The following is a 27657-nucleotide window of genomic DNA, read 5'->3' as shown; positions in this document are numbered from 1 at the left end:
ATCATGACCAGGCAACTAGCCCTAATTTCAGAGCTCCATCTTTCAACAACCATGAAAGGAATGCCACGCAATTTTAACAATGGTCAAACGTCGTGGACAGCGCCTGAGCAGATACCTCTCTCGGCAAATACCAACAAGAGGACTTTCAGTCACAATAGGTTTAACGTGCACCTTGCTGTGTATACCCACCGGTTGTTTTGTTAACTGCCAGCTTACTACCCCCAGATCTCCAACCAGCCGTGTAAATGGCGCTTTAACTGATAGCACCCACAGCATTGCACATTGATTTAAAATCGAGTTGAGCAAACCCAGGCTATTACAATGAAATCTCAAAACCTTAACCGATACGTCATCCCGAGCTGTATTGTCTAATATAAAGACATAAAAAAGGAGTGAGGTATAATGTGGTGCTACAGTTTATAAGACTAAATTACCTGTGTCTGCTGAGGAGGTGGTATAGATGGAGGAGGAGGCTGAGTAACAACTGGATGGCCATTCATGGTAAGAACCGGAGTCGTCTGAGTTACCGAAGCTCTAGTCACAGCAGTACCAACAACCTGTCCTGGGTACATACCCGTAGCGGGATGACGAATATGAGTTGTATTAGCAACAGTGGGTGGGTAATAGGATAAGTTTGCTAATGGTGGATAGGGATAAGATGCTGGAGAAGGGACATATGCAGGATGTATGGGCACATGAGAGTGTGAAAATGGCATGTATCCGTATGCAGCCGTGGGATAGGCTAATGTGTATGACACAGGGGGGCAAGTTAATGGTGGGAGAACTTGAACAGATGGTACAGTTGTGATGACTCCTTCAACTTGACTCAAATGGATGTTGTGAGAAGAGACAACAGTGTGATCACATGTGGGTGGCGGCGGAGGTAAAGATAAAATATCATGAGAGATGATTTCTGAGTTTGAATGCCTTTCCGATTGATTACTGGGATGATCGTCTAAGCTCTCCTCATACAGTTCATACCTGAAAAAGAAATTTTTTTTAATAATTGAGGGATGATGAAGCCTAAGGCTTATGTGTAACTTGAGGCCCAACCTATACTAAATTATCCAAAATGTTCAGAAATATTGAACCTTTTTTTATAAAATTCAGTTTCAGTTAAACTTGTTTTTCAAAACTTAACAACAAATATTTATTTTAAAAATCTTAATTTTTTACAAAAATAATAATTCTATTAAATATTGATATTTGAATATTTTTCCAAATCAGTAAAATTTGCTGTACAAAACAATAAATGTTAAGTAATTGCAAGAACATACAAAATTTAAACAGCAAACATACACATTATAAATATCGCAAATAACAAATTAGAATTTTCCATTTTTAATAAATTTATTATAAATTTGCCAAACAAGATTCCTAAGAAATTATAACTGTTTTGAAGATGGTTACTGAAAATTAGATTAATTTTTTTTAAAAAAAAAAGAAAAAAAATTCTTATGCCTTAAGCAAAAGAAGATAATAGATAAAATAAGGGAGCTGGGTGAGGGACAGACGGAAATAACATGGTCAACTTTATATATTTTTTATTTTCAGAATTTTACAATTAAAAAATATATAAAATTTTAAAGATTCCAAAGGAAGATTGTAAATCCTTACATTTTTAAATATCTAATAGTCTTTTTTTTTAATGGAAAATCACAAAAATGAATTATACATTCATAAACTTTAGTGATCCCTTTTAGTGGGTCTTGATTTTTGGACCAGCCATATTAGCCCCTCTTAATCTAACCCTGATTAGTTTGGATGTAAAGCTATGGAATATGCATTACAACTACTTCTTATGCATGAGAGGCCATCAACAGAAACAAAGTCTACTTAAATAAGTATAAAGATGCACTTTAAGTATTGTGATGCGTGATATGAATTAATGTAAATCAGGGATGCACAACCATTTTTTGCCAGTATTCCATTAAAAATGCAAATACAGTGTTGCGTCCCAATATTAACATAATGCTGTAATTATAAACATGCGAGAAATATTTAGATTAGGTTTGAAAGTAATATGAATGAGTTACAAATGTACAATTAATTTTTTGCTCCCGTACAGATCATAATTAATGTAAATAAATTTGAACAAATAAACTTATTAGATAAAAAAAACAAATTATGATAAATTTCACATGCATACAACAAAAAATGCAAACTAAATTTACACTTATCCTAAAAATTAACTTTCATTATTATCCAGAAAACAAAATTTGTTCCTAATACAGCATTTAATGTGATGACTGTTTTGAAATGAGAATTTTGAAATGATACATATATTTTTTTTTAATATATATTCGTATTTTTTTCCTTCCTTTCTTTAAGTTTATTTGTAAAAGTTTATGAGTAAATATATTTTACTGCTAAATCTGAACTCATTGCATAAATAGAAATATAGCAATAAAATTTTTACATTTTGATACTTTGAGAAAGGCTATAAACTAGATCAGTAATTTTCTGATATAGATCATGGATGAAAAAAATAAAATTATGCACTCTTCCCTTTTATATTTTTATTAATATTTTAGACAATTCAGAGGCCAAGTAAAAAGGATTTGGGTACCATAGAATGTGCATCTCTGTAGATAATTTGAAACATTATATAACAAGTATTATACATCTAACAACTAAAGTAATAATCTATAATTATTTCAAAAAGTAACTAAACTTTATGAACTTCTCAATTTATATATAATAAAATTAATAGTTTTGCTTATTATAGTAGCATAACCCTCATACAATCATCCCTAGGACATTTTTCCTAAGTGGCTAAAAAATAAATAATTTCCTCAAATTTGAATTGTTTTTTTTCTTCTTATTTTTTCCCCAACATAAACTACATTTTTTTCCATATAAAATTAACCACTTCGAATATTTTCAATTAAAAAAAAAAATGGACTTACTGCACCATAAATTTTTAGACTATTTGAATATTTTTATTTATTTGAATATATATAATGGCTTCAAACTACTCTTTTTATGCTCAATTGATCTAATAATCAATAATATTAAATAAATTAAAGTGAAAAAAAATATATACATTTAAGAAATTCCAAACCTATTTTTTAATATTGTTAAATACCATATAGAAAAGAAAAATACAATGAATAATGCAACAACAAATATATAAACAAGAATTTTTTTAATAAAAATGCATACCATCTTCTTGCAACATCAAAAAGTACTTCAGGATAAACTCCACCACCCTTTGCAGCCGATTCCACAGCAAGACAAGCTCTTTCAAGCATTTCACTACTTTGTTCTTTGCACTGGATTAATGCTCGCTGTATTTCATTGGGATTCAAAGCATGAGCATGTGGCAAGCAAGACAAAGCTAACTCAGCAGCTGCACGCACCATTCTGGGATCTCTTCCTCGAGAAGCTCGATCGGCGAGTGATGCCACTTCTGGGGGAGTAAGATGGCCTTCCCAAGTTTCAATGAGGAAATTAATGGCTGTGCTGCCAATTTCCATTGCTTCACCTATAAACAAAATGTATTTAATAAAAGGAAAAATTGGAGTTAAGAATCAAACAATATTAGAAATTGAGGATAAGTAAGTTTTAAAAATGAGGGAATTAATTTTTTTTAGTTCATAAAGCAATGAGTAAAACAAAATAAAATTTATATTAAAATGTTTTTTTTTTGTTGTTATTTCAAGAAAAACATGAGTTTTTTATCAAATTTGTCACAATATCATAATCTATTAAGTCACAGACACAGAGAATTATAATTTTACACAGCAAAAACAGAAGTTTTAAACTGTCAAATAATTTTTTTTAAAAATAAGTATATTTGGAAATATCTTTTTCTTCGTGTTGCGTGGCACATAAAATATTCCTGTAGCATAAGTTTATTTGAGTGGTTCCAAGAAAAATAAAAAACATGTTGAAAATATGTAACTATGAAGTCTTTGATCAAAATTTGTAAAAAATTTGAATTTTGAGGAAAATTGCTAAGTAAATAATTAGCTTTTCTTAAAAAAATATTATTATTTTAGTATTCATAAAAAGCAGGCAATTGAAAATTTAAATAGAAAATTCCCTCAAATGCTATGGATATAAAAGCAAATTATTTAAGTTGTTAAATATTAACATTATAAATTTTTGAAAACTAACACATTTTTATAAATTGATACCAGTAAATTTTTGTCTAATGTCTAAACCATAGAAAGAAAACTGAAACCAAATTTTTTTTGAACTACCATTATCGGTAAAAAATTAACACAAATTAAATAATTCAATAGAATATTTCTTAATAAAAGAAACAAGAGCTATATTAAATTGTTTGAAAACAAGAGGTATATAAATGGTGATAAAACTAATACGATACACTAAGCTTCCAGAAAAATGAACAGTCAAATTTTTTAAAAAGGACAAAATAATTATGTTCTGAAATTAAGAAAAAAAAACTTAAAATAATAATAAAAACAAAACAAAACAATGCAGTTAGAATATACCTGTTATCCAGGAAACATGTGAAGAATATGTACGAGATAACCAGTTTGGAGAAACAGCATTGTGAAGACCTAAAGCATACAATCCAATTTGAAAGGCACACATGTGCAATGCTCTGTGAGGTCCTCTGTGATTCTGGCTTGCTGACGGCTGGGTGAAAAGAACAGCTGTTGAACTGTTACCACCAGCTTTTGTGAGGACTGTTTTTGCAAGTTCAAACATGAAATGAGCAGATGCCTCACTTGGCTGATTAGGGACACTAGGATAGGCCCGTTTTCCCTTAAATCTAATGAGAAGAAATATCATTAATAAAATATTTGAAGTTTTGCATCATAAACTTCAAAAATGCTACATCAAAATATATATTTAAAACAAAATCGAAATTTTGAAAAAAAGCAATTAACATTGGTGTATTGTGTTCGGTTTGAGCAGCAATATATTTGCATCACACAGATATTGTAAAATTTATAAAGAAAAATGAGGAAATTTGAAAACAGAAATAAATTACTATTTTATAGTTGTCAAATATTACTTATAAAAAGTTATACTTTTAATTTATTTTCTAAACAAGAATTTAATTTGTTAATAGTAATGATTTTATCCGCTAAATTATTGAAGAAACCTATCAAAAATCATATTTGGATACTACATAATAATTTTTTCAAATAAAATAAAAGTTGAATATTAACGATTATAAACTTAAAAGAAAGTTTAATTTTTTTCTGAATGTGAAACTTTAAAGTAAACATAGAGTAGTAATTTGTTTACTTTATTAGTAACAATTAGAGTTGTGTTAGGTCCTACTTACTGCTGATTAAAAGTAAAAAAAAAAAGATTAAAAGAAAAAAACAATTTTATAACATTTTTAAAGAAAATTACTAACCTATAACACAAGAATTTAATTTATAGAACAAAAAGAAAATACTGAAATACTTTTCTCGATAATATACAAAGTGGATATTTTTGTGGTAAAGATAACAAATCATATATATTTAATTCCTTATAATCAAAATATTTCGTAAATAATAATAATTATTATTATTGTGTCATAAAAATTGCAAAATTATTTTCTTATAAAACTAATTCACTCGTATGAAAATTCCTTTTCTAAAAATGTCTAAAAGAAATGAAATAAAATATATTTATAGATTCTATAAATTTAAAAAAAAAAACAAAACAAAAAGATGTAAACATCTATAACGCTTGAAATTAATTAAAAAATCAGTTTAGGATGGAGCAAGTACAAATTTAAAAAAATTATAATTTTTAACGGAGATGTTTTAGAAAAAAAATGTATTTGAATGCATAAATTTTTATTAAAATGATTACTTATCAAGTGATTGTTTAAAAAAAAAAAAAAAAAAACACTTAAAAGTGAAATTACCTGGTATTCTTGATATTAGGAGTATTGGATCGAACATTATTTTCTGGTGAAGGAAATGTTGTAGGCAATCTAGTACCGTGAATCATAATTGGGAGGCTAGAAAAGAAAATATGCATTAAAATATAGGAAAATAATATATGTACTATACCAGGGTGGCCACTCTCCAGATCAAAAAAAATTCCCTGAGTTTTCCAGACTTTCCAGAGTAAATTTCTAAAATTCCAGATACTACAACGCAACATTAATGAGACTTCATAAATTTATTAGCTATACAACAATATACAGTAAATAAAAAAAATATATATATACAGCTGTGTTGTTTTTAAAGTGTGTTGTATGAATTTCTTTTACAAATGTCGACACACATTTACAAGATTTGATGACACATTAAAATGAGAAAAAAGTGTAAATGTTCTCTGATAAAACAGGTGTAAAAAGTTAGGCATTTCTAGCACCAAAAAATATATATTAATACACATATTTCTGCTAAAAATATAGATTATTGAAATAGCAGCCATAAAATTTACATATAAAAAAATAACTGCTGTATACTCAACCATAAAAATTAATAAAAGTTCATAAAAATTATAAAAATAAAAATCTACATTTCAAGGAATTTTAGAAACTTTATTTTGTATAAAATAAAAAGTTGTTATACAAATAGCTTATTACACAAATTGATCAACAACATCAAACTAAAAATTTAGAATTGAGATCGAAATTACTTGTGAAATAAATTATTAATAAATGAAAAGACAAAAATATTTAGTCATATAATGTTGTTCATTTATATTATCTGGGAAACTTATTTTAAATATAAATATAAAAAATATACCNCGCTCGTAACGAAACGCTTAGACTCCTTTCCACTCTATAGCAGAAGTCGCGGTAATCCGACTATCGTTCGGGCGGCTTGGGTTTCTCCAATAGGACTTCCCAAAAATTTTAGTTTTTGGAACATGGTCGGAAATTTTCAAAATTGGGAGCGGAAAAAGCGGATTTCTGCTTTTTCGCGGGGACACGAAGCGTTCATTGGAGGATAACCAAGTGATGCTTGATCGCAATGAAGCAGATGCGTTTCACTCCGAAAAACTAAACATAACGGAATGGGAAGAAAAGAGCTGCGAAGCGCGACAAAATTATTTTCCAGAATCGACATGAAATTCCCTGAGAATTCCCGGCTTCCAGAGTGAGTGGCCACCCTGTATACATAAATAAATATAAAACTAATATTTATTTTTCAAGCTTGTATACATTTAAAATTGTCACTTAAGTGTAAAAAGTCTTTTAAAAAGCATTTTACTTAAAATAATATAATTGCTAAATTCACTTAAGAGACATCTAAATTATCACTTGATAAAAAAAAAAAAATCCGAATGGATATTGAATCAAATTTTTTTTATCTGGGATAATTTTGCTGCCTTATGTGGCACTGCAAACCAGGCTACCATGGCCTGCAGAGCAATTATTGGAGGATGGTAAATTGCAGCAATCAGGAGGCTCTGACTCCTAATATCATTGATAGAGGAAAGGATGGTAAAATGAAAAAATGACTCTTAAAAAAATATCACAAACAATTAAATATATTTATAACAGCAAATAAATGATAGAAACCTTTCTCCTTCTCGGGATTTAGATCGGGGAGCTTTATCTTCAGATGAACTGGAGGCAAATGAATCGCTACTCTCGCCACTACTACCACTATCACTTCCAGGTCCACATTGCTTTAGCCATGTACTACGTCTTACGACAGTAGGTGAGTTATCGCTGGATGTTGTTTCAGGAGCACTACTATCAATACTTGCCATTCCTAAAATAATTAATGCAACTGATGATTCATGAATAAAAATGTTTTAATTTGATGGAGAGCAAACTATTTAGCATATTTTAAAATCAATATGTTAGTAAAACAAAATACATTTAATGAACAAGAAAAACTTGTAATAGAGTCTAAATTAATATAAGGAATGTATATTTGTCAGATAGAGTTGAACCTTGCTCACCTGCTCAGAGAAGTAAACAGCATGCAGATATTTGATAAATATTACAAATCACAACTAAATTTGTCCCAGATTTAAAATCTGAATATAATAAACTTAACAAAAATGCATTATAGGCTAAATAAAATAGGCTAATATAGTAAATTTAAAATTAAGTAAAATATTTCATTCAATTACGACCTAAAAAACTAAAGTACAATGGATAGTAGTTCTTTACAAAAATTTATACTTGTTTAGGGTAATTTAGTATCAGTGATACTAAATGACAAGGAAAAATTAAAGATAAAAGTAATGATTCTATGGATAAATTTCACATTTTAAAGAAATTGCAATTTGAACTCAAGCAAATCTAAGGATAATATGTATATGCACAGTGTGCATAGTCGGGTATTCCATTACATACAACTCCTTCAACGCCCATATTTGTAACTATATGGTGTGTGCTATTTACTCTTAAAATGTAGAAAATATTATTTCTGTATACGTAAGCCTAAATTATATATAAATACCATTTAATTTATATAAAACAATTTACATGAATGCATCTCAGTTAAAGAAATAGATTATTACTTAAATGATAAACATGTTCAGTGCGACAAAAAAAGGGACTATCCTAAACAACTTTTGATCTAATGATCGAATCTTTCTATTAATGTTAACTTTACTTTTTGCGTACAATATCTCGAAAATCTTTATCTTTAAAGCAAATTGAAAATTTTAGCACACGGTTATAAAATTCATTTATCCAAAGAAAATTCCATGCAAAAAATAACTTAGAATAAATATTTATTACTATTTTATTTACTAATGGTTGGAAAAAGTTTGAATTGCAAAGTACATAACTTTTTACATTATTTTAAAGAGTAAAATTTTAAATGGCAAAATATTGAATTTGAGTGAAATCAGTCTTATAGTTCGTGAGAAATTAAATTTTTACAATACGACTTTCCGAATCCGTCTAAAAAAAGGTATGTTCATTCAGAGAAAGTATGTTTTTGTATCTGATTTCGTAACTTAAAATAACTTCTGCACTAATTTATTAGCATATTTGAGGTCACCTCCTCAAACCATTTAAACTACGTTCTAGAATGTTAATATCTGTTCAATTGATAAAAATTTATTCAGGGTGGTCCATTTTTTTATTCTGCGCACTGTACATACATATACATATAAATATTTGCCTTAATGTCATTGTTATAATTTGTTACATATATTATGTACAGAATTCATTTTAAAATAAATCAAGCTTTAAGTTGCTTTTTAAGACAAACATTAGAAAATTGCGTCATTACCTCCAGAATGCTTTTTAGTAGTACGGAAATTTGTGCAACGAAATTTTGCTTCCCAGGCTTTATAATCCTCTTCCCAGCCTGGACTAGATGCTCCTTCACTATGCTCACCATTGTCTTCACCAGTTCTAAATAATAGTTATAAGCAATTTAAAAAGCCTAGAGTAACACATTAAATATAGTTAAACAAGAACATACCAAAGGAAAAAATATACATTAATTTTAGCAAAACTTACATGCAAATTATGACTGCCCGTAGCAATATTATAACCGTCGTTGAACAGCCGACCCAATTTTATGGGTTTATGACTACTAATGTTCAACTCCGTAGACTTGTAATTTTGAACCCAATCCAGAAGACAAGGGAACTCCTGGATCAAGTATTGGGAGAAATTTGCCTTTGTGGAGGACTTTTTGAAGGGGCTAACCCGCATTTGCGTTAAATGGAGAGGAAGACTACGAGAATCTCCTAAGGTTAGCCTGATGGCAAGGGGACTCTAACCCATGATCCATCTACCACTGTCAACTGGGATTCGAACCCAGTTCGCCTCATTGGAAGGCAAACGCTCTATCCCCTGAGACATCGCGGCTCCGTCCAGAGCAATAATAATAATAATTAATCAGAAATTTCTTGATAAAAGGTAGTAACTTTTATTGACAATTAAGACCATAAATACTCATGAAAAAACGAGCATTAAAGTTAAAAAAATAATAACATTTTTTAAAATAAAATAATAAGAGATTTCAAAGAATTTGATAGTGCTTTAACCTTTAGTAGGAAGAATAATTTTTTCTGGTATCTTAATTTATGAGCTGTGATTATTTAGCAGTAATTTTCTACAGAAAGGTGTTATCCTTTGATAATGCAGATCAAAAATACTTTACGAAAAATAAATGTATAAGTTCCCCCCCCCTTAAAATCCTTTTTTAATTGATTGAAATAAACTCTACATTTGGTCAAAATGACCTGGGCATTTTGTGGTACGGAAGAAGTGAGTCTTGAGGCATAATTAATATGAGGTTGATCTCCCTTTTGTATTGTAGCATTGTTCCATTGGTTTTTGATAGAAGACTATAAGAACTGACTGCCAGGCGTCCATCACAGCTAAAGTGAGTACCAGTAGTGAGAATGGCCAATAAGGTGAAGAATTTTTTTGAAACGTAGTTAATTATACCTAATCATGTAATGACACAGAAACTTTTTTTTAAATTCCAGGCTTAAACATCTGTATGACATTTTCCGCTAGAAGAGATAACTTATTTTTATAAAAAAAACTATCACATGAAATCTAATGACAAACTAAGTACATGTTTCAAATAAGAACAAAATAATACGAACCGATGTGATTGTCTCATGTCCCTCATTCGACTAGTTCCAGGGGTTGAGTTTTGAGCAGAAGGCAAGCTTCGAGGACGTACCACTGGGTTTTGACGATCTGAGTCTCTATGAGGGTCATTATGACCATTTTCTGTTTCGTCATGTAAATCTGTCTCATCTGTATCTTTAGTTATCCCATCATCGTTAACACTTTTCTCATCAGGCACTGTGCTTGAGCCATTACTTTGCTGTGAACTTGCAGGAGAAGAATAATAAACTGAAGAGGCTGGTGCCTTGTACATTTGATGTACTTCCTTATCCAGCAGTTTTTCCATGATCTTAAAATCAAAGTCAATATATTTAATAATCAATAGTTTAAGAAAATAAAACAATTTTCATTAAAATTTGAGAAACAATGAGACATGCTAGACAAAAAAATTCACGAAATAAAGGAATATTACTTTCCAATTTCAGTTAAAAAAAATTTTTTTTTGAATTTTACCAACAGATAGACCAGTTTATAAATTTGTAATACTTCCAAACCATTAAAAGATTACTAGTAATCTGAAAAAACAAACAAACAAACAAACAAAACAGGATTATTAGATTAAAACTTTACATTTTATTTAGATCTGAGGGCTAGTTAGGTGAGAGTGGGATAGTTGCATTATGGATGTAAAATTAGGGTGCATAGCCCAATTTTTCAACAAAAAATAAGCACCTTTTAAGTGCTTTTTAAGCACTCAAAATATATTTTTAAGCACAATTTATATTTTTATCATTATATTTTCATTATATTCACTATAATATTTTTATCATTAACAAAATGCAAAATACATGATAATAATAGAATAACCATTTTCTGACAAAGAACTCTTTTCTTGATTATATTAGCCATTAGATAAAGATTGAGTGGTTTTTCGGTTTGATATCGGAGGGTGGAAAATGAAGCTTGAAATTGAGAATATCTCGCAAAATGCAGCAGAGTTGCACATGAGAATGCAAGAATCTCACTGAACCCAGCTTAATGAACTCGCAAGTATTTCATCAAACATTTCAAATGATTAGTACTTTCATGCGCTATGGACCGACGGTACGCCGAAATAGATTGTGGATGAATTGTCGTTGAATAGAATAATGTGAAAAGTACTCTTTTGCATAATATGTGGCAAAAATCGACATGGTAGAGAAAAGAATCTCATTTTCGAAAAGGGAAAATTAAGCACTTTTCAAAAATACCCAACGAAAAAGCACCTCTAAGGGCTATTAAAAAATGAACCGAAAATAAGCACTTTTAAGTATTTTTTAAAAACGCTACGCACTATGATTAAAAACCATAAACTACCTTATATCTTTCCGGACAATATTAATAGACCTTTGTAACAGTAGACTGATGATTGATTTGCTATGCTACAAAAGCCATGTCATCAAATTTTCTAAGTTAATTAAATAATTACTGCTCCAATCTCGTGTAGAAAAGTTTTTTCACAACTGTGCACTTACTGTGAACTCTATTTATAGATCAATAAATTAGATTTAATATTTAGTTATTTACATTACATATATATATTTAAATTTTGAAGAGAATTTTTTTTAGATAATTAAAATTTCAATATTTTAATTGAAGTACTAACTACTTTTAAATGAAACTATAAGCTTAAGAAACATTTGATATCTATTTAAGCAAGAATTTCATTTTTTATAATTGGTTTAAATTTAAGAAACTTACTTAAAAATACAAGTTCAGTCTGCCTTAAGGAAGTTTAAAAAGTGATTCATGCTTTAAAAGCATTTTGAAAAATTAAAGCAGAAAGATAATTTCTGATGTAGCTGCAAACAATAAGAAACATACAGAGCTGACACATTTCTTAGCTATATTTTCAATCTTATAGAGTAAAATAAACTTTATTTTGTTAAAAGGGAAATAGCATGTGGATTTCATAGATAATAAAAATTCAAACTCAATTCCAAGTGTCACTGTGTTTCTAAATGTACCGAAAAATATAAAACACACAAGTTTTCTCACAAAAAGTTTTTTTATATGCTTATTAATTTAAAAAAGTTTTAACATTTTTATTATTAATATAGTATACTGGTTGACAATTTCAATACACATTTCAGGTTTCTTTTACCCATTAATTAAATGTGGTTAGGTTAAATAAGTAATTATTAAGTATAAACTAATTAAAGTATTTGGAACTTATTTTAATAAGACAGAATTTACTACATAATAATAGTAGTAGATATTCTTCATTGATGTTAAAAGCATAAACTATAAAATGTGGGAAAGATTATAAAAAATAAAAATAAGCAAATACCAAAGACAAATTTAGATTTAAATAAAATGCTAAGATTTTTTATTAAACAGTTGCAAAACCTGTAGCCCCCATTTACTAATCAATTCTTTCAAACAACATGAATTGTAAGAAACAAAAAGTTCCTACTTATTTTTAAAGCTAAATTTAATAAACTTAAAAAACATAAAAATTAATATTACATCAAAACTTCAAAATGCAGTTTTTCAGCTAAAACATGTTAAATTCAATTCAAATTTCTTTCTTAAAAAAATTAACGATCTAAGTAAATTTTTAAAAATAAAATAATAATTTTTTGACAAAAAAAAAGGTTAAGAACCCTTAATAATTTAGTTTTATTGAAAAAGATGAGCAAAACTTTGAATTATTATTTTTTTCATTAAAACTATTATTACACTTTGTTATGAAGATGCATACTAATTTTCAGTCATAATTTTTGAGACAAATTCTTGTAATACTAAGAAATAATAAAGTTGTTACTAAATGACAAGAAATAAAAAATCCATTGCAGCACCCGAAAGCCAAATTTTTAGGCCAACTTTTAAAAAAATGTTTAATCCTACATAGAACAGTTAAAGAAATGGCATATAAATATAAGAATGTTAGCAAAATATGGAATGAAGTTACTTTAGCTAATTTTTCCTGGTCATCCTTATAAGTGACCAACAGTGTTATAGCTAGATCTCCTCGTTGTCGTCGAGTGCCTTCACATAAAAGTGGATGTTCAGCTTCAGATACATTAGCTTTTAGTCCTGATTAGAAAAAAAAAAATATTTTGTTACATATGGCTTTATTGGAAATATTAATCCATATACAATGTTCAACTTTAAGTGGACTTAAACAAGGAGTAAAAAGGAACAAAATTANATATATATAGTTGCATAAGATGTTCTTTGATGACTCTGTCATCATATGAAGTCATGTTTATAAGTAAATAACATACTATTTTTATAATTGTTATGGACTATTCATGATTGTTAAATTTTGTCTATCTTCAGCTAGAGCTTCAAATGCATATCACTGATTACAAAAATGGTACAAAATCTCAATACAAAGAATACGCACAGTTTTGTGACAATGAAAAGCATTTATGATCTATTTTTTAACATTTTGAGAGAAGTCACAACATTGTTTGAACTCATAAAAACATACAAAAAATGGATCATTCCGTGTTTTTATCTAGATGGAAAAAATCTAGCCAAATTAGTGATATATATATTTTTTAGTTTTATAAAGTTTAAAACGATTTTTAAAATTTAAGCTTGTTATTCAATTTAAAGTGTAAATAATTCTATTCAGCAAGGTAGTATATAGTTTAAAATTTGATTTGAGTTTCAAGCAATAAATGTGAGGTTCTTTCTGTTTTCCTTAAGGATGCTATTAATTTGCAAAAATTATTCTAATATATTCCAATGTAAAACAAATAACAAAAATAGCAAAAATCACAAATGGTGAGTTTACATAAAAAATATATTTTAAAGCTTATTCACCAGTGTTTTCACTACAGCGCGAGAATGTGAGAATCTCGCATATTTTTTCTTTTCTCGCATTAAAAAATGATTACCACGAGAAATTCGCGCATTTTATAAATAAATTTCGAAATTCGCAAATTTCTAGCATTTTGGAAAAAGCTTCGCATTACGCTATTTAGAATAAAATCAGTTTCACTTTTCTTCCTGAATCTTTCATTATTTTCAACATCTGCCCCGTTATCTAGCTTCCCCATTTAACAGCATTGTTTAGAACCTTTTCGAACAACAGAACACTACCCTTCCAAATTATGGAACCCCTTTCAGAACACATTTCTCTGCAACCAAGTGTTTACCGTAGGTAAGGTTTCCTCATGTAAGACGTTCAAATTTTTTATGCACTCATGTAAGATGGACAAATACCTTGTAAAAGCAAAATCTTCTATGATGATGCAGCAAAAATATTCAATGCTTTAAAAAACAGAAGACGTTAAAAATGTATTATAATTAAAGAAATGAATTTTTTAAATCTATTTGTGCTTTTCTAGTTTTTAGAAATCTCACTTTTCGAAATCTTACCCTGTTTTTAACAAAGGGTGAGAAATTCTCACCCATTTTTTTCTATGATGAAAACACTGTTCACTATCTACACATTCTAACATAAAATTTAAGAAACAAGCAAACAAACAAAAGAAGAGATATTGTTATTACCACAGAAAAGAAAAAGTTAAAAAATATCGCAAAATGTGCTTGACAGAAGTAATTTGAATAATGTCAAACGTTCAAACTTTTATGCACTGAAGTCAAGTTTAAAAACCACTTACCTAAGGCAGCAACTGCTGCTTCAAATCCTAAATGTTCGTCTCCAGGTAATTTATTGTATAAAAGAGGGATTCCACGATTAACAGAGCCTACAGAAAACAATGAAATAAAATAGTTCAAATTAAAAATTACTAAATTTTAAAAACAGAATCACTAATCTTTTGCATCTAAAAAATTTATAAATTAAATTTCATTTTTTTATCTTGTCATTTTGATCATAGCTGACTTCTGATATGGAAAAGAGAAATTTACAGTAGCTTAATATAAATATCGTTCCATTGTAAAGAATTTAGAAAACAATCAATAACAGAGTAAAAAATGCAACAGATTGCACAATGGTATTCACTATCAATAATACAAACAAAATTTTGTGAAATCGTAGCATGCATATTTTGTTATTGTGCATTTATTATTTACACAAAATATCGACCGAAAATACCTCTACACATGTTTTGAAGTGTTAGATAAATTTTTTTTTTTAACAATAACTAAAACTCACTTGATAAAGTTAGAGCATCAAAGATGAAACTTGCAAGCATCAAAGGTAATAGAGCTTCTCCCCTTGAAACTAACTTTCCATCACGCAATTGTTCAGCTCTTTCTCTTAGCATGCTCATTTCTCTATCCAATAATGGGAGTCGTTTAAGAAGCAGCACCAAGTCTTGTTCTTGGTTGGCCAATTTCACCTAAATATACCAAGTGAGTTGTCAATTTTTATTACCAATATCAGAATCAGTGGATAACTTATTCTGATATTGGTAATAAAAATTGATAATTATAAGTGGATAACTTATAGTTGACAACATTTTAAAGTAAAAATCAGGGATTTTTTTTACAATAATGAATTACATAATAGAAGACTACATTAAGGCACGTGCACGTGTAACTCATTCAAATCGCTTAACAAAATGGGATAAAACAGTAAATTAGTGAAAAAATTGTGTTTTGGCTAAAAAATTTTTTTACCAAAAGAAAAAAATATATTTCCTTCGAAAAAAAGTTCAAAGGTAATTTTTCTGAACAAATCCTGTATTTTCCATTCAATTACAGTATTTCCGTTAGATAAGCCACATAATCAATTAGAATTATAGTAAGTCCTGATAATGTAAGCAACAAGAGAAGTTACGTAAGCATGAGACCTTAAAATACAAATTATCACATTTGTTGCCAGATCATACGATATCGTGAGACAATTTTCCTTACAGTTTGTGTCAATAAAATAGATGAAGTGGAAGAAAGATGCATATTATCATTGAACTATTTTAGCAGAAAATATGTTCTCTTGTGACCATAACATAATGTTGCTTTAGGTTTATTCTTATACTACTGCTCAAGTCCAAAAAATTGTCAAAAATTAACCCCAACCTATTCCAATTTCCTTTCCTCTAAGACTTTAAAACCACATCTACATTTTTTATCCTCTCCTGTTCATAGCTCACTTAATCCTCTCCAACTGTGAAGTGACTATTGATTTGAATTTGTATTTTATAAAATAATTTAATTATAGTAAATTTGTATTTTGATTTGAAGTTTTTTGCAAGAAAAAACAATCAATTTTTTTTTAAGATTTGCCTTTGGTTGAGAATATTTATGATGTTCGTCTCATTTCCTGGCTAATAATTTGAAGACATTAGCGTGGGTCCTGCTATTTAACGAATGAGTAATAACCACAAGAGAAGAAGTAAACTATATTTTTGAAGACTACTAATTTTGACAGAATGCCAGTATTAGTTTCTTTTTAACAATAAAAATGTAAGTAAGACTAGCTTTACACAGATAAATATGAAATACATTCTTAAAACTAAAATAACAGTAAGAAGCAAGCTACAAAATAAATGAACAAATAAAAAATACCTCTAAAGCTTTGGTAGATGCAGGAGGTCTTGTCATTTCTAACCCAAATAATCCAACACGGAAGGCAAGATGGTGATATTCATGATTTTCTCCGAGCACAGAACACAAAAAGGCAACCTTTGCAAGGGTTGCAGAGGCCATTAAACTAACTTGATGACTGGCTGGATTAAAGCGGCGAACTTTTTTGCCTCGACATGTTGTTGCAGGCACTTCAACAGCTAAATTTGGTGGACTCGCCAGCAATTCTTCAGCTAAGCGAACAGCAAGCATGCAAGCTTCATGAGAATGACCATGTGCATGGAGAGCTTCAGCTCGAGCAAATAGAACCTAAAGGAAAATTTTGACATATATAAAGTTTTAATAAATAAATTGAAGCTGAATGTGGCTTTTTTAGGACGAAAATTTTTCTATAGAAATCACTAGCACTGAAATGATTGTATATTTAAAGAAATGTTTTTCTTAGTGTTTGTTGCTGACACAGATAAATTCCTAATTATATTGGATTTTTATAATACTTGCCTTAAGGTAATTTTGGGGTAAAAACATTTTTTTTTACTACTAAGTAAAGGTTTTAAAGTTTTCAATTATAGAACAAATCATAAAACAGGAAAAAAAATTCAAAAATAAATACTATGAATTTTTGATGCAATTTATTCTGCGATTATAAATGCAAATTTAATTTTCAAAAATGCGAATCATTATCAAAGATAAAGCTTTTAAATTATTACCTAAATTTTAATAGAAATGAAGTTCTTAAAACAATGCAAGATAACAAAATATTTTTGTTTTTATTTATTTAGCATTTTTTTTTTAAAAAAAAGGTTATCTTTATATGAAATGACTTTTTCAAAAGTATCTCAAATAATCAACAACAATACTTATAACAAATGAACAACTGCGTAAAATGACAATCCTACACTTTCAAAAACTGTTAAGAAAAAATTTGACCATCAAAGTTAACTCAAAATTTTATAAGGTTCTGAATTTGAAATTAATGTTAGTATAAATATAAATATATATATCTATATATTTTTTTACTTCTAAGGAGTCTTCAATTTTCTTCACAGCAACAGAAAACCACTGTTCTTCAACAACATATTGTTGGTTATGGTCAGGGCTTTGAAGTCTAACTCTGGGATCATAATAATATAAATGATATTCATCACTGGATTGTTGGGATTCACTAGCTTCACCGCTGCACTCAGCTTGTCTAAGAGAAGAATCGAAAATTTACAAAATCATCGTAATCAAAATATTTTATAAGAGATTAATTGCATGTAACTAATAAATACCAAAATACCAGGGTGCAAAATTTTCAATCAACCAGCTCCCCACTGGCAATTGAACATTTAGAGCTGGTGAGTAAATTTTGCTTTGTAAAATGTTGTATTTTAAATCAAAATATCATGATTTCCTCGGAATTAAGATTTTGTTTTTACATGATAAAGTTCAGGATGATACAATAAAATAAAGACTTACAAAAACTTTTTAAAGACATAACTATTTGCTAGAATTTCTATAAATGGACACCCTTCATAATAGAGTATGACCTTAGGACCGGATTGTCAAATGGCATTTTAGAGCGGCATAAAAACACTAAGTGTTTAAAAGCATAGATGACATTTTAATTTAGGAAATTTTTATTACTTTAAGACAACTTCATTTTTCATTAATTAATAATCATAAATAATATTCATTATTATTGTTCTGATGTTAATACTCATTATAATTGTCTAATGATTATTATTATTATACATTATTGTAATAATAATTAATAATCATTAGTCAATAATAATAATTTCTATAAATGGACAGCCTTCATAATAGAGTATGACCTTAGGACAACAATTATCAAATGGCATTTAAGAGTGGTTTACAAACACTAAGTATTGAAAAGTATTTATGATTTGTTAATTTCTGATACTTTTCTGATTGTAATGATTTTTGCGGTTGATTGATGACAATGGAACCATTGAAACTTTAAGGCAACCTTATTTTAAGATATTATTACCATTAATATTTCGAATAAATAGAATTCAATTTTTCAGTTAATACATGCTTTTATGGTTTTGATAACTGAAAAATCATTACACTACATCAAGTAATAATTTAAAAATTGCTTATATTTTCGTGAAAATAGTGGTGAGTGAAAATTATAGCCTGGCTAGTATCCAATATTTTATATTCTGCCCTATATTCATATGGACATACTTTTTCAATTGAAATTTATAAATAGAGTTTAAATCGGTTCTTGTATCTATGTATAATAAGAGCGTAATAAAGGTGAACAAACGCAGTATAAGTAATAATTAAATTTTGCAATTAAGTGGTTATTTTGTAACAGTTAAACAATAATGATTCAATTTTATGTCAATTAAAAGCATGTCAAATAGTAGTTTCCTTGGAAAATTTAGTTTAAATTTAAAAGAATATGTAAGCTTAAAGAGTAAAAAAATTCTCATCAAAAGTTAATGAGATTAAAGTTAGCAACTGCCTTCTTTGCATGAAAGCATTTTATTAAGATTGAATTAAATGTTAAGTTCAATGGGACCATTATTATAAAATAATAACTCTCACCAACCAACAAATGTAATTTGTCTAAGACAATTTCATAGATCAAGACAATTTTAAAATTATTTCTAGACATCCAGTAGCCCTAAGAATTTAGTCAATAAAAAGAAAAATATTTTAAAATAACTATTAATGGAAAAGTAATATTTATGATTAATATAACATATAAACTTTAAGAGAAAAAGTCCTCATATGTTAGCATGGTTCAAGTTAATAATTACCTTTTTTTTTTGCATGCAAGCATTTCATTAAGATAGAATTAAATGTTAAGTTTAATGCAGACATTAATAAAACATGATAATTTTCAAATACAATTTCCTTACTTTAAGATAATTTCATTACTCTAGACAAATTAAAAATTATTTCTAGACATCTGGTAGTGTTAAGAATTTAGCCAATTAAAAATCATTATTTTAAAATAATTATTAACAGAAAATTAATATTTAAGTAAATCTAATTTATGTTGTTTAACCGAAAATCAAAATTTGTAGACTACAAAATATATTGTGATGGGATATCATAAAACAAATGGTATGAAAATTAATATTGCTATTTCAGACAGGTTGATGAAATCAGAATAAAAAATAATACAATTGAAAGTAAATTGCAGGAGGAGAGACTAGTTAGCATAGCACCAGAGTTCTCCCGAAGAATAAAAAAGGGCAAGGTAATTCTCTCAGAACAGGGCACTTAAAGTTTGGAATGGGCACTAACTTAACATCGTAAATATTTATCAAAATGTGTAATATTATGTAATAACTGAGTTGTACCCTCAACAATTTTTAAATTATCCTCTCATATTATTTTATGAGTATATTTCACAAAGGAATTCTCTCTCATTATCAAAATGAGAAAAATTTGTAGTTTATAAAAATAATTAAAGGCAAGCTAAAAGACAATCGTGGTGCATACTTCTTTTTTCAAAAAAGAATACACTAACAAAAAATGATTAATTGATAAACAGCTTGAAAGCTTTCTTATGTAATTTAAACTAAAAATTATGAGAAAATGAACTTTTAAAGACGTATTTTTGTAAAAAAAATAAAGGATATTTATTTAAAAATTCAAACCACTTAAACTTATTAATATCCTCCCACCCCCTCCCCCCAAAAAATTAATAAAAGATACTTATAAAAATTTAATCAGTTGAGAATAATCCTAACTAAGTAAATATTTATAACAGTAACCGGAATTTAACCTATAAACGCAGATAACTTTCTCAATGTTGTAATTATTATTTAAACAGTGAAACAATTTTTCTTCTGAAAGGAATCTGAATAAATAGGTAGTGCTTTTAAGACATGGCAACTTATTTTTACAAAAAGTGAAAAAAGTACACATTTATTGTAATCAAAGGGCAAGCAGGATGGGTCATCCTGCAAAAAACACTTAGGGAGAGCACTACATAGCACATAGCTTTTCATAGACACACTATAGTCTGTATGTATGATAATCACTGGCAATTTAAATATTGAAAAAGTAACCAATAGATATAATAAAAATCATATAAATGAGGAGTTCTGATTGATTTGTTTAATAGTTTCTAAGAGTACAATTAGTATTTTGTAAACAGTATTACAAAAAGTACAGGAAAAAAAAAACATTTTTGTAAGTGAATAAATTTTTCACTTACCTTAAGGGAGGGACATGACCATTGAGTTGTTGAGATGAAGATGGTACAGCCTCCAATGGCTTAACATTTGAGTTTTTATCTTTATCTAACCCAGTTTTAGAGCCGACACCCTTGCTGGTAGAAGGCTGAATACTGATTTTGAATGCATCCGACGAGGAACCTTTAGCCCCATCAGATTCATCCTGAAGGCTTTCTTCCGAATTCCACAAATCACTAGAAATCATCATTTTTGTTGCAATGCCGGAACTCCTAATAGTATCGCTTCCACGGGCCACATTTATGCAGCATGATTCGTTCAGAGCATCTGCCAACACCTCTTGCTCATTCTCGCAAAAGCCCTCACTGCTCAAAGAGCTGCGGTTACTACCAAGTTTGTGCTCAGGTGGTTGATCGTGATGAAAATTGAGTACACAAATGGTTTTTTTATCTGACGATTGTTTATCACAAGGGCAGAGGCCAGTTATTTGGCCAACATCAACAGAGCGACCTCTTCTGGCAGAGAAGCAAGCTAAAGTGGCATTGTCACTGTCATTTCCAGTAGCAACAGCAGAACTAGGGGTTTCATTAGTTCTTACATGAACGTACGGGCAGTACCAACGTCGGCCACCTCCTTCGGCGTATGTTACACCTGGTATGGGATAATCGCTCCAATCTAACAAGCAACCTTCCATTGCCGGCCGAAAACCAGGGAAAACTTCGATGTCGGCTCTTTTGATGGTGCTGCTGCTGTTGTTATTTGTACTGCTGCGAGTTTTCCACACTCTTTCCAAAGTCTTAACATGCCAGCATCGCAACTACAAAAATAATAACAAAAATCAGCTAATGAAAAACAAGCAGCACTAAATATTTTGCAACAAACTTTCGATGCTTAGTTCTATTTCTTCTATCCTGCTTTCTTTTTTTATATAGCTACAAAACTTTTATCAATTGGCACAAAATAAATAACACTTTAATAGAGCTCCGGCTTGGTGCTTAAACAGGCAGTATTAAAATGGGAACTAAATTTTCAAATTCCGTGAAAAATAACAAAATAGCTACTTCCGTAATGAAAGTCATTTGCTTTATTTTTTAAACTTTAATTTAGATGTTCAGTTGCCATTGCCAATATCCTACCAATCTGCTTAAAGCAGATTGCAAAACGTTTCTGCAAAGATTTTAAATAATTGCTCTTGCCAAAGGAAAACATTTATTCCGAACAACCGTAGATGTAGCCAAACTAGAGCTAAAATTTATAAATATATATATATTCGAAAATTGAGATTTATTGCAAAAGTATAAATAGCATATTAAAAAACAGTGTTAGCCATTCAAAACATAGGTCATTGTGGAACAAATTCTACTCAGGGTTGGAAAAAAAACTTTCTTTAAGCTTTGGTTTCAGCCAGGATTTCTTTTTTTTTAAATTTTATTTATTTAAAACAAAGGGTTAAATAATATTAATAATAGCTTGAAATTAAGAGTAATTAAACTATTATAAAACATAATTATGAACATTTTTCAGCTAATAATTAATATTGTCACTGAACAATTAAAAAACATCGACTTTTCCTTTCATAAACATGTTAACAAGGTATAAAACTATATTTCAATTTAGCTAGAAATAAACTTTGACATCAAAATGCTAAATTAAAAATATATGTAAAAGAATGAGCTCTTTGTTTGCAAGTATGTGAAAATCTCATACGACATTAATAAGAATTATTCAAGTTAAAACCTATTGTATCAGTTTACTTAATAAAATGATCAAATTTTTTTTCAATTGAGAAAATACAATTATTAATTTTAAAAAACCAATTTGGTTTAAATTTGTCAACAATGATTCCTTTTTTTAAAGGCCTTTCATATTGGATATTCCATGCATTTTAATTTTGTGCTACATTGAAAACTTTTTTTTTTTGTATACAAGAGCTTGTAAGCTTCAATAAAAAAATTTCTGTACAAAATGACTATGGCTTACATAACATTTTGTTTTTCATTATAACTTGTATAAAGTCTTAAATATTTTCTATACCAGGGGTTTCCAACTTACATGAGGCCGTGGGCCACAGTTAAAAGCATAAATCAAATGGCGGGCTGCAACTTTATTAAAATCTTATGTAGGACTCTTTTATGTTTGAAGGAACATTAAATATTTCTGTCAGATTTTTACCAAGCTGTACAAAACAAAACTATTGAATTACAAATTAAAATAAGAAGTAGATTTTTAAAAATATCAAACTGCATATTAAATGATTCGGGCTACAATAACTTTAATGTGCAGCTATGTATTAAACAATTGATGTGCAACAGATATCAAGTTGTTAAGACATAAAACTTATACAGTAGCACACAAAATGTTCAANGTGTAAATATTTTCGTCTAAAATGAGTGGTTTCAAAAAGTTAAATCGGAGAATTTCTTATAGAAAATTTCTGATACACACATGCTAAATTATATTCACAAAATACAGAAAAAAGAAATAAAAAAGAGCGACAGACACGATAAATTTTGTATTTGAATAAATATTTTCTTGGGTGCAAAACCTGAGAATTTGTTATTTTTTTTTGCACCGTTGGTATGTTAAATTTTACAGAAACGAAGAAATTAGGTTTTTATTAACGAGAAAAGTATTTTAAACTCATTCAGATTTTTTTACGAAAATTGTCTGCAAAAAAACGACAACTAATATATTTTAGTTCGCGGGCCACAAAAAGAAGCTTTGCGGGCAGGATGCGGGCCCCGGGCCGCCAGTTGGAAACCACTGTTCTATACTATCATTAAGACTATAAAAAGTTAAATCTAAGAAAAATAAAATAAATATTTTAAAGAAGTATATTTTCTCTTATAGCATTGAGATTATATTAAAATCCTTAAATATAATAAAATTGCCATCAAAAAAGGCCATTTAATACAGATAGAGTAAAAATTGTCATAAAAATAGCAATTCAATATGGATAAAGTAAAGTTTAATAATTTGCATGGAAATTTTATTAAAATATACAGTTCAAAAAACATGTAAAAGCTTTTAAGGTCTGTATTACTTAAAAAAGAAAAATATTCTTAAATTAAATTAAAAGAGAAAAAATTAATAAACAAAATTTCTAATGGAACAAATTATTAAAAAATTCCAACACAGAAATAGCAATGATACATACTTGACCAAACAAGGTTTGTCGATCTTGCGGAGATAGGGCAGGATTTAAAGCTGCTAACCTCCACAATATAACCACTTCATCACATAAACTACTACATGCATGCTGAGATGCATGTGTGTTACTGTGCATATTTCCACGACCACCATGACTACCAGATCCAGTATGGAGAGAAACTTTAGTACTGAACCACCAAGACAATATCTGCAATACATGTTTTTTTTAAAGAAATTGTCCTACCAGCTCAACTTTTCAATAAAAAAATAAATAAATAACTTTATAAATAATTATTATTATACACAAAATCAAGCCTTTAAACAATAAACCAGCATGATTAAGTACCTGGTCACATTGCAACATTTCATCTGTGATAATCTCCAGCAAAGGGATAGCATTTCTGTCGCTGCGGTGGAACATTTCTCTAACAATAGAGAGTAAATTCCATAACCCCTCAGGTTCTCTTCCCCTCAAAGGTCTCAATAGACTGGACCATTCTGCAGCAGCAGGAGGAGCAGTTGATGACAGATAATTTACATCACTAAAGACGATGGGTGATGGAACACATAGCTTGATGAGAATTTTTCTGATATTGTCATGAAGAGTTGAGCCATCCAGACACCAAGTGGTCTGTTCATTAATTGAAGCTCCAGCAGTTGGATCTAAAATTGTGTTGTATTAAAAAAGTCATTCAAATTTTGTTGAAATGTTTCAGGTGGGTTGTAAAAATATTAACTGAAAGATATGCACAAGTAGAAGACATTAAATCAAAATATTTACCTGGTGCACCTCCTAGAGTATTGATTGCAGTCTGTTGACTTGATAGCAACTCATCTAGTAAGCGCTGAGCCGTTGGTAAAATCTACAAATTATTCAAAAAGATTATGAATAAAACATCCACACCACAAAGTAAAATCTAAATAATAATCAAGGACATAAATACATAATGTAGTGATTGGCTCACCGCTAGAGGGCGAGTTAATCACTAACCCAATTATAGATTAAGAGAGGAGGAGATGAAGAGGAGCTGGCGCGTAGGCTGATCTTTCCTCGATAAGAGAATATTTCTATAATTCTGTATTTTGGCCGCTGAGGGCCCTTATAATATGCTCGTAATTGTTTTGTTATATTTGTTTTAAAGGTTAATAAATATTATTTTGTAGCTGTTACATTGGAGGATATATTTCAAAAGCAATAATGCACCTGACACATAAATAAAAAAAAAATCAGGTTTAACTAAGAATGAAGATTTTTTGTATTTTATTTTATAACCGTCGTTGAACAGCCGACCCAATTTTTGGTTTACAACTACTAATATTCAACTCCGTAGCCTTGTAATTTTGAACCAATCCAGAAGACAAGGAAACTCGTGGATTAATACCCCCTGAGGTATGATTTGTTATGGGAAGATGGAGGACTTTGTGACTCAACGTATTTAACGTGCATCAGTCACCATTTACTACAGAGGAAGTCTTCCGCCGGCAGGAATTAAAACCACGACCTCTTGGACACAGGCCCAGTGCCTTACCAACCAGACTATCCTGGCCCCAAGTATGAAGATTTTAATTAAACATCAGTGCTAAGATCAGCTTTTGGGTTGATAACCTGAACAAAACTTAAACCTAACAAAACTGGAATAAATATTGGCTAAAAATATTAAATAATTAATTTTTTTTCACAGATAAATTTTCTTGTTTATGTAAAATACACGATAAATTACTAAAATAGACCTTAGAAAAAATTGAAATTAAATTATAAAAAATGAACTAAATATATATTTCATAATTCCTTTTGTAGCACTGGGCAACTTAACGCAAAAGTAATTTCAAAAAATAATATTAAATTGGTATCAGCGATTGCCAAAGCATTTACCTGAATTAAAATTCTTTCACAATTTCAAGAAATTATGGCAAATAATCGTACACTCCTTTATTTCTGGTAGTCAAAGGATTAACACAAAATTCAAAGCTTTATAAAATTAAAATTCCAACATTTAAAAATGTAGCAACAAAGAAAATTTTTTTTTGGCAGAACGCATCTTAATATGTATATATTTTGTTAACCAAAATTTAAGTGTAATAATTCATGATTATATTAATAAATATGCACAATATTTAAAGCTTTATAAAATTCCTACTTTTAAACTATTACTTACTATTATTACCCCAGAGAAAAAAATTCTAGGCATAACGAATTTCAAAGTACATTTATTTTGTAAACCCTAATTTATTTTTAACAATTCATGATTAAATTAAGACATATACACAAAATCCAAAGCATTTTTAAATCCCATTTCCTACTTTTAAAAATGTGGTCACCACAGTAAAATATTCCATAAATGTTTTGCAGTTTTTATATTGTGTGCCATAATACATTAGAATGAAATGTAGTGTGCATTCTAACTAAGAAGTGACTTTAGCTTTGTAGGAACTATATTTCTAGCAGATGAAATTATAAAGATGAAAACTTGTTCAAACATTTTTTAACAGGGTAAGAAAAATAATAACTAACAAAAATATTAATTAATTATAATATTATAATAAGTAAAAATGCATAACGAAAATGAAATATGTTAGTAATAGCTTATTCAGTAATATTGAGCTTTTATAAAAGAAAAATTTCTTTCAATTTGTTTAGAGTTATAATTAAATGTATTTGAAGTACTTTTATTAATGCGTCAAAACAGCAAAGTATAATTTATTTTAGGTTTTTATTTCTTACTAAAAATATGATAAATACTATTTTACCTAGGAAAGTAAATCCTACATTTTACTATTACAGTAGAAGTCCATTAGTCCGGCATCCAACAGTCCGGAATGCCCGATAAACCGGCATCGCTCCGGAAAATTGTAAAAATTTGGGTTTTCTCCAAAAGTGTGTCTTTAAAGCAAATAAAAACGCTCAAGAGCTATTCAGAAGTTTTCGGGGTAGTTCGGGATCATCCGGAGGCGCTCGGTACTAAAGCCATCCTTCTTTTGGACAAATGCAAAGCCCACCCGCCAGTAGATGAGTCAGTTTCTGGAAATATTGTTGCTACTCTGCTCCCACCTAACGTAACATCTTTGATGCAACCCATGGGTTATTCAAAATTTTAAATGCTTTTATAGAAGGTCTTTTACTCAAGGCCTGTTAAATGCCGACTGTGACGTGACTGATTTTCAAAAAAAGTTTACAGTAAAAGATGCCATCTATGCTATTGCACTGTCTTGGAACCAGGTAAAAAATACAACACTCCAAAAATGCCAAAAGTCAAGAAAACAAAAAGACATTCGTGACTTTTTAAAATCTGAGTGAAATATGTTTTACAGTACGTGTACAGTCCGCAAAAAAAAAAAAAAAAAAAAAAAAAAAAAAAAAAAAAAAAAAAAAAAAAAAAAAAAAAAAAAAAAAAAAAAAAAAAAAAAAAAAAAAAA

The 27657-nt window shown here is 28.9% G+C and overlaps 1 protein-coding gene across 3 annotated transcripts in view; it reads right to left on the bottom strand.

The window, feature by feature from the left end:
* The window catches only part of LOC107456992 (zinc finger SWIM domain-containing dorado), a 59337-nt gene that overhangs the window by 5903 nt on the left and 25777 nt on the right, over window positions 1-27657 (bottom strand). For all 3 annotated transcript variants that reach the window (XM_043047858.2, XM_043047860.2, XM_043047861.2), the window contains 16 exons: window positions 25025-25106; window positions 24590-24906; window positions 24251-24451; window positions 21117-21910; window positions 17951-18122; window positions 16913-17239; window positions 15558-15744; window positions 15061-15147; window positions 13395-13519; window positions 10474-10790; window positions 9138-9262; window positions 7460-7655; window positions 5846-5941; window positions 4464-4747; window positions 3166-3487; window positions 435-981 (listed from right to left, as the gene is read on the bottom strand). In XM_043047858.2, coding sequence (XP_042903792.1) covers window positions 435-981; window positions 3166-3487; window positions 4464-4747; window positions 5846-5941; window positions 7460-7655; window positions 9138-9262; window positions 10474-10790; window positions 13395-13519; window positions 15061-15147; window positions 15558-15744; window positions 16913-17239; window positions 17951-18122; window positions 21117-21910; window positions 24251-24451; window positions 24590-24906; window positions 25025-25106 — 4179 coding nt within the window. The remainder of the gene's footprint in view (window positions 1-434; window positions 982-3165; window positions 3488-4463; window positions 4748-5845; window positions 5942-7459; window positions 7656-9137; window positions 9263-10473; window positions 10791-13394; window positions 13520-15060; window positions 15148-15557; window positions 15745-16912; window positions 17240-17950; window positions 18123-21116; window positions 21911-24250; window positions 24452-24589; window positions 24907-25024; window positions 25107-27657) is intronic.

This window comes from Parasteatoda tepidariorum, chromosome 8 (genome assembly GCF_043381705.1).
Source record: "Parasteatoda tepidariorum isolate YZ-2023 chromosome 8, CAS_Ptep_4.0, whole genome shotgun sequence".
In the NCBI taxonomy this organism is placed as follows: domain Eukaryota; kingdom Metazoa; phylum Arthropoda; class Arachnida; order Araneae; family Theridiidae; genus Parasteatoda; species Parasteatoda tepidariorum.
The sequence above is the reverse complement of the archived record's forward strand: the minus strand, read 5'-3'. Positions and strand labels throughout refer to the sequence as shown.